At 41.8% G+C, this 20,337-nt stretch overlaps 1 protein-coding gene across 2 annotated transcripts in view; it reads right to left on the bottom strand.

Moving 5' to 3' along the window:
* The window catches only part of RORB (RAR related orphan receptor B), a 188,195-nt gene that overhangs the window by 3,881 nt on the left and 163,977 nt on the right, over positions 1–20,337 (bottom strand). For both annotated transcript variants that reach the window (XM_003782957.2, XM_023508418.1), the window contains exons 6-9: positions 19,494–19,626; positions 16,493–16,600; positions 14,828–14,938; positions 10,702–10,814 (exon numbers count right to left, since the gene is read on the bottom strand). In XM_003782957.2, the coding sequence (XP_003783005.1) occupies positions 10,702–10,814; positions 14,828–14,938; positions 16,493–16,600; positions 19,494–19,626 (465 nt within the window). The remainder of the gene's footprint in view (positions 1–10,701; positions 10,815–14,827; positions 14,939–16,492; positions 16,601–19,493; positions 19,627–20,337) is intronic.

The raw sequence follows: 20,337 nt of genomic DNA, 5'->3' as shown, positions 1-20,337 counted from the left end.
CCGCCACCTTAGGTGTATGTGGCTGGCACCTTAGCCACTTGAGCCACAGGCACCAAGCCTTATTTCCCTTTTTTGAGAGACAAGATTTCACTCTGCTGCCCAGGCTGGTCTCAGGTGATCCTCTTGCTTTAACCTACTGAGCAGCTGGAACTACAGGCGTGCACCACCACACCCAGTTTCTTTCTGCTTCTTTAGTGAAGAGGGTGTGGGATAGTAAATGTGTCAGAGGATGACCATGTCCCCTCTACAGCTGCTCATTTGCCCTGGAAATATTCATTTAGGTGTCTGGTTTGGAGAAGTGAGTATGGGCCCTTGCTTCTTTCCTACCAAAAATTGGGGTTCAAGAAGAGTCTGGCTCTGAGCCCTGGGCTGCCCTGTTTTCTGGGATATAGACCAGTCCCTGATGCTCATGTGAAGAATGGGTGGAATGGTGAGAATTACTTTGTGTTAAAGAGCCTCCTGAGCATGTGAGCAAACAGCAGAGATAAAGACAAAGAGCTTCCCCAGCCTCTGTGCTCTAGGAAGAGGCTGATAGCAAGACACCAATCAGTTGAGGAAACAGAAGTGCTGGCAGGGATATCCATCACTCCGGAGGCGTGATGGGCCAGGAGGCCTTGCGGAGGCAGCAGTAGCACTTGTCAGAGCCCAGAAGGGCCTGGTGGAGGAAGCAGCAGGCAGTCACTTACTGCTCATTAATATTACGTACTGCAGCCAGGGGACCCCCATTTCAAAGGGAGCTCAGAGCAGCCTCAGCAGCAGTTAATGGCTCAACAACTTTTTAAACAGCTGGGGAGGTGATCCAGAAGCACTTGGAGATGGAGGGGGTAGGCAATTTTAAATCATCATGAAATTCCTTCATGTTTAAATAATCCCCATAGCAGAAGTAGACCGAGGGTCTATAAAAAGGCATTTTCACACTCATCCCTTTCTTGCGACAAGCATTTCTTATAAGAAGGAAGCCTTAGCTTATACCTACGGGGGTCTACAAGAAGAAAAAGCAGCTGTTTGAGAAGAGATAATCATCCTATACTTGTTCCCAGACGGCGGTTTTATGAGAAAATGCACAATTTTATAACTGGCACATTTGATGTTGGAAAAATGGAACACGCAGAGGGTAAAACCAGCAGTGCTGTTCACGCGGGCTTCGCAGCCATGAGGACGCCCTCCGACCTGAAGCAGGAAGCCGGCAACAGTTTGATCAAAGTGGAAGAAACTTCAGGGGCACCGATGAAAACAGGGTGCATCAAGTCAGGTTGAACACATCTACTTCACATGTCCATTCGATTTTCTTTGGTTTGGGCTGAGCCAAATGTAGACAGCTGCACTACAATTACGACAGTGACTCTGAGATAGCTTTCCAGGTCCTGGGCCCTCCCTTCCCCATCCCAGCCTCACGCTTGGCATCCGCTTCGTAGCGCGTATTCTTTCTACCCTGCACACGGCCGACTACTGTGAAAACGGACCCTTGACTCAGCTGGGGCTGGGATTTGCAATCAGACTGAGAGCCACGAAGTTATTTTCTAAATGAAGCTGAAACTACAAGTAACCTAAGGAGCTAGGAGCTTGCTACTTCATCGTGAGGACCAGGGAAGCAGAGAAAACTGGTATTCAGAGAGGGGAAAGAATGAAGTAGATGTCTGCACAAAGACGAACATGTAGGATGGAGAATTCTGAAGGCTTCCCAACTCCTTGTTTGGCGGTTGAATTTTTGACCATGGGTTCTATGAGCTCTCTCTCCATTATTTAATTTATTTTTTAAATTTTTCAGTTAGTGTCTTTGGAGTTGTTTCCTGTTACTTGTAACCAAAGAGTCCTAATGAATACATCAACTTGAAATGTGATGAACGAGGAGTAATATCAAAACCTCTCTTCTCATATACAGATCATTAATCTGACGGACAACCCTTGGAACTTCTGGATGTTAGGCCTGTAGTGTATGCCAGCAAACCAGAAACAGCTCAAATAGGTTGAAATAGTCTGGCCTCTCACTGGAGTTCCTGAAGGAAACCGCCACGTGTCATTCACCATTCTCTCCTTGCACCTGGCACCTAGAACCTACTCATAATAAATGTAGGTCGAAGTAGGGAACTATCCCAGGAGAGACCTATGTTTCTCGAGTTTCTATTTGAAATTTAAAAACGTGGGGGAATCTGTGAAGCTGTTTTCTACAAGTTTGCCTGTCCTTGCATGATTTTAAAGTCTATTTCCTTTTGGGAGGAGGCCTGAGGGGGGCTTTGGGGATGCTGGTTTTACCTCCGTCGTGGTCACGCAGGTATGTTAACATCGTGCTAAGTCACTGAGCCATACGCTCAGGACTCGCAAACTTCTCACTATGTGTGTTCTATGCTTCACAAAAGTATAGACATTTTAAGGTATAAAAGACATTTCTGACCGAGAGAAACGGGAATGGGGAGGCTGAGATCACATCTCACCTCATCTAGGTAGGGGTTTTTCATGGGCTCATTAGGCAGGCAGTGCTTGCTGTTCAAGATGAAATTGAATCCAAATCCCTAGTCCCACTTGCTAGGAATTCTAGTATAAGACCTAGTATCTTGCAAGAAGAATAAGCAAGCTTGAGGCATCAACATCCCATTATTCATCATGGTCTATTTTGGTCTCATTGAGAAGGCAAGTATCAATCCATGGAAGTGACCTTTTGCAGTTTTCCTTGATCTTTCAATGAACGTTTGCTCTACAGACTCTGTTTACAAACAACACGGCTGTTTTTTATAAATTTGCATCCTAGCAGTTTTTCTTATCTGAGAGTGACCAGAAATGATTTCTTTCAAGTAAAATCTCAGTTATTAGTATGTACAATTATTAGTATGTAAAACAGGATTATTTAAGTCTTTTATCTTTTAAATTTTTTTTTAATAGGTTGGTTTTGTTGTAATAGAAAGATGAGCTTCCTTCTAATGTTGATGATACAGTTGTGTTGTCTTATGCTGGGAACGGATGTAGGGATTAAGAAGTTAGTGAACCTGTTGGCATGCATCTTTCCCAGCTCATTCTATTGTAATTCTCCCTGGGAACGTACAGATTCCTGAGCCAGAAAGAACCTCCTTCTGAGCCTCTCAGATATGTAGGAGTAGTTGCACCCAAGTTAAGAGTTCAGGGACTGGAATTGGCCTAACTGGGTTCATATTCTGGCTCCCCCACTTGCAAGTTGATCAACCTCAGGCAAGATACATAGTCACTTGAAGAGATGGAGAGGTAGAGTGTAGTTTTGAGAGTTAAATGCCCATCTTTTTAGAATCTATCAGCATAGGCCTGGCACATAGTAAAGGCTCAAGCCCTTCTAACCATCACCAATCTTTCTATCAGTCATGTTATTCCATTTTTTTTTTTTTTTTTTTTTAGACAAGAGTCTCATTATGTTGCCCTTGGTAGAGTACCATGGCAGCACAGCTCACAGCAGTCTCACACTCTTGGGCTTAAGCAATTCTCTTGCCTCAGCCTCCCAAGTAGCTGGGACTCCAGATGCCTGCCACAATGCCCAGCTATTTTTCTGTTGCAGTTCATTGTTGTTTAGCTGGCCCAGGTTGGGCTTGAACCTGCCAGCCCTGGTGTATGTGGCCAGCACTGTAACCACTGTGCTATGGGAGCCGAGCCTATCAGTCATGGGATTCTGATCATGTACCAATTTTCACTGTAGTCACTGAGATACTCCACAGCATGTGAGTTTATATCGCATATGTTTATACATCTTGCATATTCGACCTGCAAAAAATATTTGTTGAGTGAATACAAATGATGAATCCCATAGAAACTTCTTACAGCATCCTATTTCCATGTAAATGTTTTCTTGGCAGCATGAAAGCTGTGGCTATGATGTCGTATTCAGATAGTGAGTTGTGTCCCGCAAAGTTAAGGCTGCATAATCTAGACAGTGTTTCCGCTGGAAGGTGAAGGCAATGCTCAGGCCTCTCACCTACATAAAAGGATTTTGCTGAGACAGAATGGTGGAAAGGCTGTGTATGAAGTAGGCAGGAGAGGTGAATTATCCTCTTATTTGAAACTTAAAGAATCTAGATCAGTGATGTCCAATAGGAATATGACGAGGGTTACGGATGTAATCTAAAAATTTCTAGCAGCCACACTAGAATAAGTAAAAAAGAACAGGTAAAATTAATTTTATAATAAATTTTATGTAACTCAAAATGCCTAAAAATATTATTTCAACACATATATGTATATATAATCATAAAAAGTATAAGCGAGGTGTTTGACCTTCCTTTTCACCAAGTCTTTGAAAGGCTCAGGAAGGAGCTCTTGCATAGAAGATGTTCAAGGTAGTGCTGGCCATGACAAAGTAGGTCAGAAGTCAGGAAGTGAAGGGACAGTTCCCTCCCTCATCTTCCTGAGGCCACATTAAAATGTGATGGGTTATGTGCTGGGGAAAACTGGACCTTTCCAACCTGATTATTTGGATTTAGGTTAATCTCCCCTATGTCACAACCTATATGGATCATGTCTTTTTAAAAATCCCAGCTTCTATTTGGGGAGGTCTCACCTAATGTGCATGATGCAATGGTACATTTCAAAACTATTAAGAAATGAGTATAGTTGTGATGGATGTGTTACTTAGTTCAAGGTAAGCATTTCACACTGTCTATCAAAGCAGTACCCTGAGCCCCATAAATGCATCAATGTACAAAGTTATGATTTAATAAAAAACAATTGAAAAAAAACCCAGCTTCTTCTCAGTGGTGCTGTGGGGGACCAGGAGAAAGGTCTAGTCTTTTGAGTGGCACCTGTGGCTCAGTGGGTAGGGCGCTGGCCCCATAGACTGAGGGTGGCGGGTTCAAACCCAGCCCTGGCCGAACTGAAACAACAACAAAAAAATAGTGGGGCATTGTGGTGGGTGCCTATAGTCCCAGCTATTTGGGAGGCTGAGGCAAGAGAATTGCCTAAGCCCAGGAGTTGGAGGTTGCTGTGAGCTATGACACCACGGCACTCTACTCAGGGTGATAAAGTGAGACCCTCTCTCTACAAAACAAAAAGAAAGGTCTAGTGTTTACTCTGGGGCTATGCTGTGAAAGAGAGGATATGCTTCGTCGGAGGCCCACTCGTGGATGGCAGTGAATCAAGCAGAAAATCTGAAAAGCCGAACCGTCGAGAAACATTTTTGTCCCCACACCGGTCAGTCATTTTTCTTGGTCAGGATATTCTCTTCCCATAACTAAACTTAGAGCCCTCCCTACATTTCCATCAACATTGTATAATCTTAGACTACCGTGACAGCTTAGGGATGAAGGGATGTGGCCAGGACATCTTCCTGGTCATCAAGAGCTTGGGAAGACTAGCTGGAAAGGAGAGAGCCCAGAAGTGGACAGGTAATAATGTTCTGGATGGCCAGGAATAAGAGGAAAGAGAGGAGTGAGGTTCGGACCTTCAGCAAAATAACTACAGACTCCTCCACTTCCTAGAGAATTAGAAGGGGGTTGTCAGCATAGAAAAGAAGTGTGGTGAGACCTGTGATTCCCAGAAAACTAGCCTGGACAGCTCCTGGTGAGGCACAAGTACTGAAGGTTGAACGTGTTTTGGGAAGTGAATTAAGGCACCGTACTCGCTGAATGTTAGGGCCGCGGGAAAATGACAAACAACATTCCCTCTAAGCCTGCATATGGTGAGCTGAGTGGCTCTGCCTCTGAGATACGCCAGGAGTTCTCTCTGCCTTCCTGTTAGATACACATATTGTTATAGGGTTTGCTATTCTCAAACTTCTCAATAAGCTCTGAGCAAGAACATACCTCTAGGAGTGCTGAGAAAAGCAAACAGGCTTTCTAACAGTCTTTCATGATACTAATTACCCTGGAGGCACAAAGGGAGAAGCTGGATGGGGCATGGCCAACATCAAACACGGCTCTGGCTGCATTTAGGAAAGGGCTAGACATGTGCACCTGGGGGCCAGATGAGCAGGATCCCAGCTTTGCCCTTGGCCGTGAATATACCACAGCCTGGCCCTAGGTGGACTGACTCCTCCTCCTACAACTTCTGCCCCTACAGTCGGGGCAGGAAGAAAGGCAGATCTAGAGACTTTAACAGAGGAAGCCTGGGAACAGAAGCCTCAGTTTTACAGTCCAAACTGCCTGTTTCTCTTTCCCTGCAGTGGCCCTACTGTTCCTGATGGAGTGGAGAAAGAGCTTCCTGGCTTCCCAATCTTCACGAGGCTCTGCCCCCAGGAAATAAGCCTGTGCACGTGAGTCACAGCAGCACCCAGAGCGCAAGGTGCATCTCCCGCCGGGAGCCTGCCAGGGACGCTGCCCTCCGAGCCCAGGCTTCACAGACTCTGCACACTTTAGCTTTGGGGGTGGACCATCACCCATGACCATAGTGCACGGAGTTCTAATTCGGATCTGCAAGACTTGGCAAGATCAATCTGTTTCTCCTCTTACTGTAACGGTAAAGCATTGAAAGAGTACTTAACATAGTCACACCAGACTGAGCACGGCAGGACGGAAGAAGAAGTCAGGCGGAACCTTTGTTTTTCTCCTTTTGGGAGTCAAAGAATATGAAACTGAAGAGACCTTAAAGACCAGGCAGCCCAACCTACTCATTTCCCAGACGAGAAAAGTGAAGCCCAGGGAACAGATGGGCTGCCTCCTCTAGTCATATGGGGCTTAAAAATATATATGTATATTTATTTTAAATATATATGTATGTATTTTTTCATGAGTTTTAGTGAAAGTGACCAGTGTTATCTCATTTCCTGGCTTCTCAAATCCAGGATCTAGCCAAACCTGACTATTATTTATAGCCTGAATGTACCTTATGCTTTTCTACCTCCGTGCCACTGCCCAGCCCTTAGAAAGCCGTCCTGCACATGGCCAGCCTCCCAACTTCCTTCTTGTGAAATAGTTTTTGCGCATCAGTGATTAGCTCAAAAATACCATCTCCTGGATACACATTTCCCTGCTCAAATAAAATTTCTCTGTCGAGAACAACAACTATAGCAATGGTACCTCCACTTTACCTGTTATAGGCTGCCCAGCTTACTTGTACTTTATCTCATTTAGTCTTTGAAATAAACACCCTTTGAGGCGACGGGCATGGCATTGGTACTATCTGTAGTCACGTTATATAAATGAGTACTGAGGAATGGACAGGTTAAATCATGTGTCCAGGTCATTCAACTAGCAAGTTTGTTATAAAACTGAAGATTTATTTTAAATACGCTACGTGTCAGCATTATACTGATGAGAAGAGGAGACTAGATTTTTTTTTTTTTTTGGAGACAGAGTCTCACTACATCACCCTTAGGAGAGTGCTGTGGTGTCACAGCTCACAGCAACCTCAAACTCTTGGGCTTAAGCTATTCTCTTGTATCAGCCTCCCAAGTAGCTGGGACTACAGGTGCCACCCACAATGCCCAACTATGTTTTGGTTACAGTTGTTTAGCTGGCTTGGGCTGGGTTTGAACCTGCCACCCTCAGTGTATGTGGCTGGCGCCATAAACCACTGTGCTAATGGGCGCCAAGCCAAATTTAACAGCGTGTGTTTTGCCCTAACCACTCCTCCCCTCAAAAAAAACTCCATGCCAGAAAAATATAGAGGGACTGAAATCTTCTAGTTAAGGGACACAGAATCCCTGAATTTTCAAACCTTCCGAAGGTTGAAGTTTGGCCAAAGGTACAAAGCTTGCTACCTGAACTTTAATTTCAGGAAGTGGACACGGAGAAAGTGTATTGGAGACTGTGCTTTCAGGAGGAGGTTCAATGACTGTGTGTGATCCTTGTACCTCTAACCTGATGTCTGTAACGCCTGCTCAGGGTTGAACTGGTTGGTGGGAGAAATAGTATTTTGAACATGACATAGGAAGCAGGTGTATCCCCCTCCCCCCACTACTGCAAATTTAACCTGATTCTTTGGATTTGAACACAACATTTTGGGTAGGTGTGGATTTTTCTGAGACAGGTTTCACACTGTTTTCTGGCTTTCCCCAAGAGTTCTATGAATGAGGAGCATCAAGGGTGATCGTCACTGTTTTAGAGGACTTGTAGAGGCAGAAGAACCCCATGACTACAAAGGCACAAGGCACGTTTCTGAGAAGACGAGAAGAATCTGTGGTGGAGTGGAACAGTTTGTCTAGTGTTTAAATAAAACTGTTCCTTCTGGAGAATTCAATGCAACTGTGTCCTATACACTAGTGGTTGGTTTGTCTTCTGGGTGTTAAATCAGTCAGGAGCAAAAGGAACTCACTCAACACTCCCACCTCCTCCAGCTCTTGACAGTTGATGAGTGTGAGACTCACACAAGTGGAGTGACTTATCCGAAGCCACAGATTTCAGAGCTGGGATAAGTGAGAATCCAGTTCTCACTTGGCTTCCTGGTGAGCCTGCATTCATTCGAATAACATCCCATTAAAATGATGATTGCTACAAGAAAGAGTATATACAAAAACCCAGTGTCTACACATGGCCTTGGAAACCAGGCTTTGTCATCTGGCTACAGTGATTTTTTTTTTTTTTTTTTTACAAGAAATCATCCTCTTCTAATGCATTCTCAGCTTTGCAGCATTACATCTCTTTTTTTCTTTTTTCTTTTCTTTTTTTTTTTTTTTTGCAGTTTTGGCCGGGGCTGGGTTTGAACCCGCCACTTCCAGCTTATGGGGCCGGTGTCCTACTTCTTTGAGCCACAGGCGCAGCCCAGTATACCTCTCTATAAGAGAAGCACTGACTTGTGTACTTTTCTCACTAAAGAGGGAGAAAACAGAGTTAAACTGATCTATAGTTGATGTTGCAATATTTTCTCCTTGCCTTCAAATACATTTCATTCTTCAATCTCTCTGTCTTCTTTCTATCTCAAATTCCTCAAATCACCCACAGGACATTCAGAGGTAGAAAGGAACATAAGCATGAACATGTTACCCTCCAAGGGATTCATAATCACAGTTTTACGGTGTGTTAGAATTGAGGTGGTGTATCTCTCATTTGAACCTCACAACACATCTGTACAGGAAAAGAAATTCTATTCCTGATTCTATAGATGATGAGACCATGGTTTTCAGGCTAGCAGACAACCCCTTTGGCAGAAGAGCAAAACTTTCACCTAACTCTGGGTTTTTTAAGACCTCATTTTTAGGATGGTAAATATGGGGATCAAAGTTTCAGGGAGATCCCAAATGCAAGAAACATTCCCCCACATTAATTAGCCAGATGTATTTATGCACATATCACTCGATACCTAACAACTATCGAGACACAGGCATATGTTCCCATTGCCGTCTTTTCTGCCCAGTGAATCTGAAAACGTGTCGAAGTTCTGCTCTTGACTGGGAGAGACCAGAGGTGCAGAGCAGGTGATGTTTCCTTGACCACATAATAAGTGAAAAGCTACGTCAAAGAGAACTATCACTCCACCACGTGGAAATGTTCTTCCTAGTGATGCGTTAATTTTAACAAAATGTTACCATAATGAAGCGGCATATTTAACTCATGGGGTTTTTTTTATAGCAGTGCACTGTATGTGCAAAGTAAAATCTGATGGTGTCTTCAAATAGAGTCTTTACCCTCCCCCTTTTTAAAGTAAAAAACTTCAAGGGCAGAGTGGGAAGGTTTTAATGATAAAAATACGAAGAGTAGGTAGGATTCCTATCATCTTTATCCAAGAATAAGCTCCATTTCCTAGTTCCTTCCTCTCTAAAAAACTCCAGTTCTTAAGGTATAAAATAGTGCTGAGTATCAATCATTGAAAATTAGTTCTTCCTTTTGTGATTATTGTACTTTGGTAAACAATTGTTCTTAGTACTCTTCTTAAACATCATGATTCTGAATTAAGCCGAATCCAGAAATTAATTGGTGGCATGGTGCATGTGTTTTGCCTGTGGGATACTTCACCATTTCGAAAGAACCTCAGGGAAAACCCTGCATTAAGATATTAGCATTGAAGGAAAATCTACACATCATCAGTGTAATCTTCTACTCTGAGTAGGAATGCCAATTCACAACACGCCTAGGAGATGACCAGGGCAGCAGCTCCCAGAATCTGACCAGGGACAGGGAGCTCACTATTTCAAGCGGCATCTACACCTCTGTTCAACAATTCTCATCATGTGATTGTTCTTCCTTATTTTCAGTAAATATCTGCCCACTCTTAACTTTTGCCCAGACCTGACACCAGAACTGGCACAAAATCTTGTCTTTCTTTGAATATGAATTTCAAAGGCTTGTTTTCTTGCTCCAAGCTTCAGTTCTCATGAAACCTTCTCTATCCATTATAATTTAACTAGTCTCTCTTAAAATGAATGCCTCAGGTTGGGCATGGTGGCTCACACCTATAATCCTGGCACTCTGGGAGGTCGAGGCAGGAGTTTGAGGTCAGAATTTGGAGACCAGCCTGAGTAAGAGTGAGACCCTGTCTCTACTAAAAATAGAAAAATTAGCCAGGCATTGTGGTGGGAACCTGGGTGTCAGCTACTTGGGAGGCTGAGGGAGGAGAATTGCTTGAACCCAGGAAGTTGAAGTTGCTGTGAGCTAGGCTGATGCCATGGCACTCTAGCCTGGGCAACAGAGTGAAGCTCTGTCTCAAAAATAAATGAATAAATAAATAAAGAAAGAAAATGCACACCTCAAAATTCATGCAGTTTTTGGTACCTTTCAGAAATCGTAGCTGACAAATTTCCCTTGGTTCCTAACTAGGCCTCCTTTGCCCACTGCCTTCTGTTGGTGGTAGTCATGGTTCCGTGATCTGCAGACCTACCTTTGCCAAGGTCTCATCATCCAGGTGATTCTTCTGAATCACATGTTGAAGTGCAAAATAAATTTTTTCCTGAAGCTTCTGGACTTTCCTTGGTTCTATGAGCCAGGCTCGGTCTGAAAAAAGGAAAAGGAATTGGATAAGAAGGACAGAGAACATAAGCTTTGTTTTATTTTACCAACGGCCTTTGAGTGTCGAGTTTCAGACTCACTTCAAATCACTTAGTCCTAAATTGCTTCTGAAGATATGTCATTATTTATGTAAATCATAAATAAAAGCAATAACCACGATGACAGGAATTCACAGTCTAATGGCACAGGAAATCAGTTTGGAGAGAAGAACACAATGGTTCAAACAAACTCCTTTACTGTTTCGTATTGTTTATGACGATCTACATCTCTCATTCCCTCTTTGGATTTATGCTTATATGTTCTTTAGAAGTTAGAAATTTATGAAGAAAATGAATTATAGAAGTAAGGAAAGTCTATTATATAGGAATATTTTTGGTATTCAGGATCCTGTTTCCTTTTCTCACTATGTTCTATCATCAGAGGCTGAAGCTATGCTATAATGTATGTGGCATAAACATGAACCAATTTCCAAAATTTACTCTTGAGTCCTATTTTCCCATATTAAATTTTTATTTATTTATTTATTTTTATTTTTATTTACTTATTTTTGAGACAGAGTCTCACGATGTCACCCTGGGTAGAGTGCAGTGGCATCACAGCTCACAGCAACCTCTAACTCTTGGGCTTAAGAGATTCCCTTGCCTCAGCCTCCTGAGTCGCTGGGACTACAGGTGCCCGCCACAACGCCTGACTATTTTTTGGTTGCAGTTGTCATTGTTTAGCAGGCCCCGGCTGGGACTGAACCCACCAGCTTCGGTGTATGTGGCTGGTGCCCTAGTCACTGAGTTACAGGTGCCGAGCACATATTTAATTTTTAAATGGTAGATATGATAATCGCTCCTTCCTTTTCTCTTTCCCTCCCTTCTTCCTTCTCTCTTTTTTTTACTTTTTCCCCCCCTCTTTTCCTCTCCCCCACACCACTTCCCTTCCCTCCATTCCTCTCTCCTTCTCTCCCTAATTCCTTTCTTCCTAGAAGCTTTATGTGCCATGGTGACAAAATTCAGCTCAGGATTAATGCCTCAGTCGAACCTTCAATGAAGAGGCATCTAGAATCTTTTGCTGAACAAACACTCATGGAAAAGAACTTGGACATGATCCTCCTGAACACCGGTCAGGTCAGGTGAGAAACTTGATTCTGTAATTTTAGACAGGACAAGGACAAGTCTAGCCAACAGTTAAGAAACCCTTACGTAAGTGAGTACAAAAAGCCTTCAGTGACAATTGTCAATCAGAATAAATTAAGTTTCTCTCTTTCTCCCTTCTCCAAGCCATTTGGAGCTGAATAGACAGTGGCTCTTATGTTCAGAACCTGGAGAAGGTGGTAGTGGGGGGTCTAGCAGGAGATGGAGCCTACACGGTCTGGATCTGTCTCCCCTCTCTTTCTGAGTGTGGCAGTAAGCCAGGGTGGTCCCAAACAAGGTATTTGGGGTTGCTGAAGCCTCTCTGGGGGGGGGGGGTCTGCTATCAACATGGGCAGATTCCCCATTAGGTAGAGTAAGCCAAATCTTGTGCTTCCAAACTCCTCAGAATTTGATGGCAATAGTATGTTCTTTCTAGAAAAAGGCTAAACAGCTCAGCGGATGTCTAACTCATAAGAAACAGGCTAGCCTTCCTTCTGGGCAGTCATTTTCACAGATCATTCAGGTTTAACATTTCATGTCTTAAATATTTACTGCGTGACATTTACTGACTTGCCACAAACATAGCCAAAGAGGAGAGTGACTCTTTCTAACACTTCCTCTGAACAAGAGTAAAACCATCTCCTTCATCCAGAGACCCAGAGGCTTAGATTTAGTTTTCTGTTGAAGTGTTCTCAATGAAAATAATCACATGCAATGAGAAATTATTTGGCATATGGTTGCTATCAGAAATAAGTATTTCTTGTCACTTCTCTCTATCTTTGTGCTTCCAGTCCTGGGAAACTTTCTAGGGTTTAAAAAAAAAAAAAGGCCCAGAGGAACAGCTTGATTTTAGACAGAGCCATAAAAGAAACTGTTAGTAAAAACACTCCATGTGAGAACTAATTTCCATTTTTGATAAAGTGGTTAAATAAAAAATAGCAGCAAATTAAAAAAAAACTCTGATAAGACCACTGAGGATCATCTTAGGAATAGATAAAAAGATAAAGAGGTTGGTGTTATTGGCAAATGTAGCTAGCATGACATGTCATAGATAAGAAATGTAATTTTACGTCACAGGTGAGATTAATTTCTTCCAGCCTTATTGAAAAATATGTTAGCATATAAGAAAGGAGATCTAGTCTATAGAGAGAAATGGGTTACAGAAGGAATGAGTTTTTCAATCATAAAAATTAGCCAGGGGCTGGGAGTGGTGGTTCACACCTGTAATCCTAGCACTCTGCGAGGTGGAGAAGGAGGATTATTTGAGGCCAGTGTTTTGAGACTAGCGAGAGCAAGAGGAAGGCCCCATCTCCACAACAAATTAGAAAACTATCTGTGTGTGGTGGTGTGTGACTGTATTCCCAGCTACTCGGAAGCCTGAGGCAGGAGAATTGGTTGAGCCTAGGAGTTTGAGGTTGCTGTGAGCTAGTCTGATGCCACAGCACTCTAGCCTGAGGCAACAGAGTGAGACTCTCTCTCAAAAAAAAAAGAAAAAAAAAAGAGAGAGAGAGCGCTGTTAATGATATCAGTACTCCTTGACTTGAAATCTAACCATACAGACAGCTAAGTGATTGAATTCTCATCTATGCATTTATTATCATATCATTGTTACTATATTATTATGATTAGATGTTATGATTATATTACTTGTTTTACATTTCAACCAGGTATATGCTTTTAAAAGTATTTTAATTGCTACAATTCTAGTTGATCCCTAAGAGTCTCACCTCGACTTCTTTGAAAACTTTTTGGTATTTTATTGCATTTTAGAGCTGGTAGAGGTCTTAATTATTTCTGAGTCCTGCCCTCTTATTTTAGAGATAAGGAAACTGAAGCTCTGGGGGGCCTGGTCTTTAAGGTCTCACAGATAAATGGTGACAGTGTCGGTACTAGAATGACCATATCCATGTCTGAGATTCTTTCCTTTCCACCAGCAGGCATTAGCAGGAGACATTTTCCCCTCTACTGTTCTCACCTCCTTTTAAAGCTGTGATACGGTTGACCCTTGAACAACGTGGCTTTAAACTGTGTGGGTCCACCCATAGGCAGCGTTTCCCACTAAGTGCAAAGACTAGAGGAGAAAGACCTTTTTGATGATCCACTTCCACTTAAGAAATAGTAAAGGCATTTTCTCTTCCTTATGATTTTCTTAATGACATTTTCTTTTCTGTACCTCATTTTATTGCAAGAACATAATGTATAATACATATAACATACAAAGTATGTGTTAATCGACTACTTGTGTTATTGGTAATACTTATGGTCAACAGTAGGCTATTAGCAAAATTTGGGGAGAATAAGAAGTTATACTGGAGTTTTTGACCTCGTGAGCGTCGGTGCCCCTAACCCCCATATTGTTCGAGGCTCAATGTATTGCTAAGAAAATAGACATGAGTGTTTGCCTGAAATGAGCACACCAACACTATCTGGGAGGCAAAAGCCAATGAAAGAGGTATTTAAAGAGGAGAAAGTGTACCTTTTACTTATTTAAGATCCCTATTCTGAATAGGGTCACCTTACTAGACACGTATTTCCTATTCACTTTATTCTTAAGTCAAAATAGAATTAGCTGTAACTCAGGCCACTTATGCCTTCATTATTAGCTAAGGAAAAATATTGCTTATTTGAATCCAGAGTGGTCCCTATCATACGCCCTACTCTTGCTTTTGGGACAAAATGGATTATTTTAATAAATCATTTCATTATTTAAATAATCGATTATTTTAATTTTTCATTGTCCAAAAATGTTAAAATCTTGCTAAAGAAAATACCGTTTTTTAATGTTTCCCCTGAACATTTGACTTAGGTAGGTGTAATCAATGTTAAAGATAGTAAAGCCAATTTAATAAAAGGGCAAGGGATCTGAGACCTCCCTACCTGGAGATATCAGAACAGCAGATGAGAACAAAGCAATCTCTTCCTCTGTCAGTTGTAAGGAACACAAATTCTTTGCGAAGTCAAATGCTTCATTCACTAGGTCATCAGAACCTATAAGGAAGGAAGGAAAATTTAATAAAAATACTTGAACTTGGAATAAGCCATATGTAAGGCAAGTTTCATAATCAAGAAGTTATTCAAGGATTTGTATACTGGACATCTAGAAGAGACATTTATAAGTTCCTAACTACAAAAAAAATGATGTGATACTCAATATAGAATAAGGAAATTAGGCAACATCTTCACAAGGATTGCAATCAACATTACCAATGAGGGGCAAATTGACACGGTGCCTGTCCATCATGACATCTGACTGGCAATACATAACCTGAATCTAACCCTATAAATTTGAAATTATTTTCAACTAAAAAAATCTTAAATATGTGATTTGGGGATCTTTAATAATAGCGATAGATTCACAGAAAATCTAAAACATTACAGAGAGGGGCTAAGGATTGTCAATCTTAGTGGCATTAAACCTGCAATGTAGGATGTCCCCAGGCTTCAAACTAAGATGTTAGAAACATCTTATGGAACAAAGATGAGGTATCTTTAAGTATGGTAATTGCTCTGGAAATTTGACTGAAGAGCCAGAGTTTATTTTTACCTTCTAATTCATGACTCACGGGTCAGTTGCTTAGCCATCGTGAATTTTGGCAAAATAATGTTGCACCTCTACACTGATCCCTGATAAATGTTTATTTGATGAAAGTGGAAATATACTGAGGTTGCTTGCCAAGGCTTTTCCTCCTTTCTTGAAAATCTAGCCCTGGAGATGACATGGATGTGTATCAACTGTAGACAGGAAACATTGCCAGCCCTGATGGACTTGCTGTTGGCTGCCATATCAACTAACAGCACAAGAGGTGAAAGGGCAGTGGCCTTCTTTGGTGTCTGTGGGCAGGATATGGAACAAATGACACTATCAATCACTAAAAACTTTCCTGGCATCAGCCCATCTTTGTTAACGTTCTTCTTAGCCATGCCGTCATGCACTGATGACTGGATGGGATGACACATGACCCTTCCAAAGCCTCTTTCAGTGCCCTCCCACAAGGACAGGCTGAGGATCATTTTGGATAGGTTGGCATTGACTCTGTCTGTGCTTCCCCAGAACTTCATGAATTAAGTGTTCCTGGTGAGAAACAAGTGATGGGAGCACGTCTTTCAATTAAATACCTTAACTCATGATTATGAATTTATATAAAACTACCAGAAGTCACCCCCACGGATCACTAGTGGTCTGTCTACATAATATATTTTGTGAAACAGGAAACTAGGAGGTAAAAGAAAGGCTAATTCTACAAAGAATGACCTATAATGAGCTGAGCTCTTTTAGCACCAATCTTTATTTATTTCTGAATAAAGTCTCAATAGGTCTGGTCTCAACAGAGTCCACAGTCCTCTCCTTCCCTTCATAATAGAAGCCACAGTTGTAAGATCAAGAGAGGGTTACCTGGCCTGGAGACTTACTCGGCCCATTTCTTACTGAAGGAAACACAAGTTCACATCAAAGAATCGAGGCATTTCATTGACCAATTTCAATCTAAGTGGAGAAACTGATGGTAGCTGGTAAAATTGCGTCCTCATTAAAGGGAAACTCACCTAAGGATTTGAACATTTGCATTCCTCCATATTTTCCTTCAAACAGAACAGTGTTGTTTAATGGGTTGAAGGCACGACACATTCTCACTAAAACCACTTCCAAGCAACCTGTGATTAAAACAAATTTAAGATACGTACATATATCCAACAATAAAGAGGTTATTACTATGCACAGGTCAAGAGACTTTCCAGAACTTTAAAACACATATGTACTACTCATGCACATACACACAGACACAGGCACACCCAGAGACACCTACATACAGAAATCCTGCAGTATTCCCTGCTTTAAAATAACCATATTAGAAATAAAGTTCTCTTGATACTTATGTGAGGAATTAAACAGAAAATGTAGTTTACAGGTAGTTAAAATGAAGGGTAGCAACCTTTTTTTTCGAAAACATACATTTCTCTCTACTTTTTGACTAATATTAAAGTCAGTTTCAATTCTTAAATGCACTATTAATAAAATAAGGGCAGGGACCTTGTCTGCAGCAATAGGAAATTGTGATTATTTTGTTCACTCTTGCATCTCCAAGACTCAGGGCAAGTCTCTGACACATGGTAGTTGCTTAGCAAATGTTTATTGAATGAATTTGTTTCCTGCCTTTGTTTTTTCCTCTGAACGTTTATTAACATGCGGAGGAAGTGCTGTTGTATAGTTTCCCCACGTTTTAGAGAAATGGGCTTTGGCCTCCACACAGTAATAGAAGGTGGCAGTCAGACTCAGAAGCCACAAATTTGCGTCTTTAGTGCATTTCTTACATGCCACCTCTTTGTATTTATTGCTATGTTTGATTTTCTTTGCTATGTATGTTGACTGATTTCTCTTTGCTTTCCCTCGGGTATGTCACCTAGCACAGGAGCTTACCCATAACAGAGGATTCGTAAATATTAATTGAAGTAATGCTTTTCTGACTATTATTTATATATTGACGACACTTTCTCTGGTCCCTTACATTCATTATCATGTTTACTCCTTGCAATAACTATTTCAGGCTTATTTCATTAGCCCCATTTTGTGGATGAGTTTAAGGAGATTAAGTACCCTGTCCTTTTTTTTTTTAAATTAAATCATAGCTGTGTACATTAATGCAATCGTGGGGTACAATGTGCTGGTTTTATATACAATTGGAAATATTTTCATGAAACTGGCTGATACAGCCTTCACGGCATTTTCTTAGTTATTGTGTTAAGATATTTATATTCTCCACCTAGTAAATTTCACATCAAGTACCCTGCCTTTTATACTAGGGTCAACATTTTTATACTGGAAGGAGATGCTAATGATTATATGGTTCAGTGGTTCCCACATGTCAGCCCGTGAGTTGGTCATATCTGGGTCTTAGAAATACAACGAACATGGTTCCCCTTCAGGAGATTTGGATTCCATGGGTTGCGATGATGTCTATGTCTCTGAACTGTTAATAATCTCCCTTGATGCTGCTGATGCAATTGTAAGTTTGGAATTCATTGTTTCTAGTTCATCTATTTATTTTACAAATAAGGAAAGTGCCATCTAGAGAATTTAGCTCAAGGTGAGGCAGATCTTATTTTCAAAGAGGGTCAAGATTACCTTAAATTCCACATGTTTTCTAGGACCTTATCAATCCTTTCAAGGAGTAGAACTATGTCTCCTACCCTTGAATACAGGTGGGTTTTTCTGACTGCCTCGATGGATAGAATATGGTGGAAGTAACCCCAAGTGACCTCTGAGGCAAGTCAGGAAAATCTAGCACACTGTGCCTTGTTCCTCCAGGGTGCTAGCTTTCCACCTCTAGTGACTATGCTGTGAGCCAGTCCAAACAGTCTGTGGAGGGGAACTGAGGTCCCATCCCAGAGCCTTGGCTGAACTCCAGGCTGTCAGCCAGCACAACCTGTCAGTCATGTCTGATTCAAAAGGGGATCCTCCCGCCCTCAGTCAAGGCGCCTCCGTGAACACCATGTGGAGCAGAGATGACACAACCCTACGGAGCCCTGCCCAAATTGTAGCTTTGAGAGCAAAATAAATTGTTATTCCTTTAACTAAGTTTCAGGGTTGTGTTTATATACAGCAATAGATAACTGAAACATCAAGCTGATGCTTGGGTCGGGGTCTGCACCAACTGGCATCATTTGGTAAAGAGGCAGCAACAACTTATGAGTAGCAGAACAATTAACATTTGGCCCAAGTTCAAGACCCAGCTTTGCCGTGCACTGGCTTTGTCACATTGAACATAGCCCTTTACTTCTTCGACTCTTTGCCTCCTCCTCTGTAACATGGAAGTAATAATTCCAATCTCACAAGATTAATTACTGCAGGTAAACATAAACGTGTACGGATATTTTATACATATATGTTTTTATTATTACCACGGCATAGGACCATGAGGAGTAGTAGAAACATGACAATGGATCTTATTTTCTATATTTTAAAAGAAGCCAAGAAAGACAAATAATTTTTCTCCCGTTTCATAATAGCATCTGCAAAGTCAATCACAGGCAGAGTTTCTCAAGCTACTTCCAAAGCGATTGTGTATGTGTGTCAGAGTGTGTGAGGGAAGGAGGGGGAAGATTAGAGCTCGGGGAGCTTCCCCCCGTGTGTACTGGCTGCAGGCTATCCTCATTAAAATGATTGGAAATGACCACAGAGGCAGAGCTCAGCTAGCCCACATTTTTTTTTCCCTTTACAGAAGGCAAGGAGTATGTTTTAGCGCCAGCTCAGCAATTCAGCCACCTTGACACGCTAATTACTCGCACTGCCTGTCAAGCTGGGTATCTCAACCTCCACAATTAATAGCTCCACTTTCAATGAGCAAAATTGTGTTTGACTTCAAAGGGGAACAAATGACTATCAGGGCGTTTGTATTACTGAGAGTTTCCTTTGGGAGTTGGCTGACAATGTGGGTGGTAAAGACCAGCTACATATGGGAAGGAGGATTTCCTGGAGTCAACACAGAGCTAAGGGTTAACCCCATCCTGGTCTAAAATAGGCGCCCCCATGACTCTCCTCCTTACTCACCTGACTTCAGAAGTAGAATCTGATCATTTTGACAGAGCTCCATGAAGCCTGTTATCCGCTTTGCAAACTCCACCACGTACTGGATGGCGTGAGTGATCTGGATGGCACACTGCTGCCACAGCGCTTCCCTGGACTTCAAGAGAAAGGACACAATGCACGCAGGGCAAACAGCTCTTGGGAGAGTCAGTAACATACTCAGGCTCGCCTCCTGCTGCTGCCCGGCACTCAGCCCAAGTGGGAATTCACATGATTCCGCTAAAAGGGGAGGGCGATATTTTCTTTTCTTTCTTTCCCTAAGATAACATTTTGACTTGTTTGAACCTCAAGATGCCACAATTATCAAAATACTGAGGCTAAAATAATAGAAATATTGCTTATTATTTTCCCCTCCTTTTCTTTCGTCTCACCAAGTAAATCTCATAACCAAGGATCTTTATTCCACAATAAAGTAATGTAGATACTGAAAAACAACAACGAAAAACTTCTTCAATGGATCCAAAAACATAGCAATAATAATAATAATAATAATGATATGGGGTGAGCTGTCCTTTTTTTGTCTGGGCCCTTTTTAAATAAGTAGGGCAAGGGGGAAGAAACTAGAATGCTGTGTTCTATACTTTTGTTGTGTGACTTGTGACCATTATTACTGCTGTGGTTATTCTATTGCACCTGCTTCTTGCCTGGACTCAAGAAGCCACCATGAGATTTCCTAGAATCATCCGATGAAGGCACAGTCTACAGGACAGTAGTTTTCAGTAAGGGCAGTTTTGCCTCCATGGGAACATGTGGCAGTATCTGGAGACATTTTTAGTCGTCACAACTGTGCGTGAAGGTGGTACCAGGG

The sequence above is a fragment of the Otolemur garnettii genome, unplaced genomic scaffold, assembly GCF_000181295.1.
Source record: "Otolemur garnettii isolate 467f Iridium unplaced genomic scaffold, OtoGar3 scaffold00006, whole genome shotgun sequence".
Taxonomy (NCBI): Eukaryota; Metazoa; Chordata; class Mammalia; order Primates; family Galagidae; genus Otolemur; species Otolemur garnettii.
The sequence above is the reverse complement of the archived record's forward strand: the minus strand, read 5'-3'. Positions and strand labels throughout refer to the sequence as shown.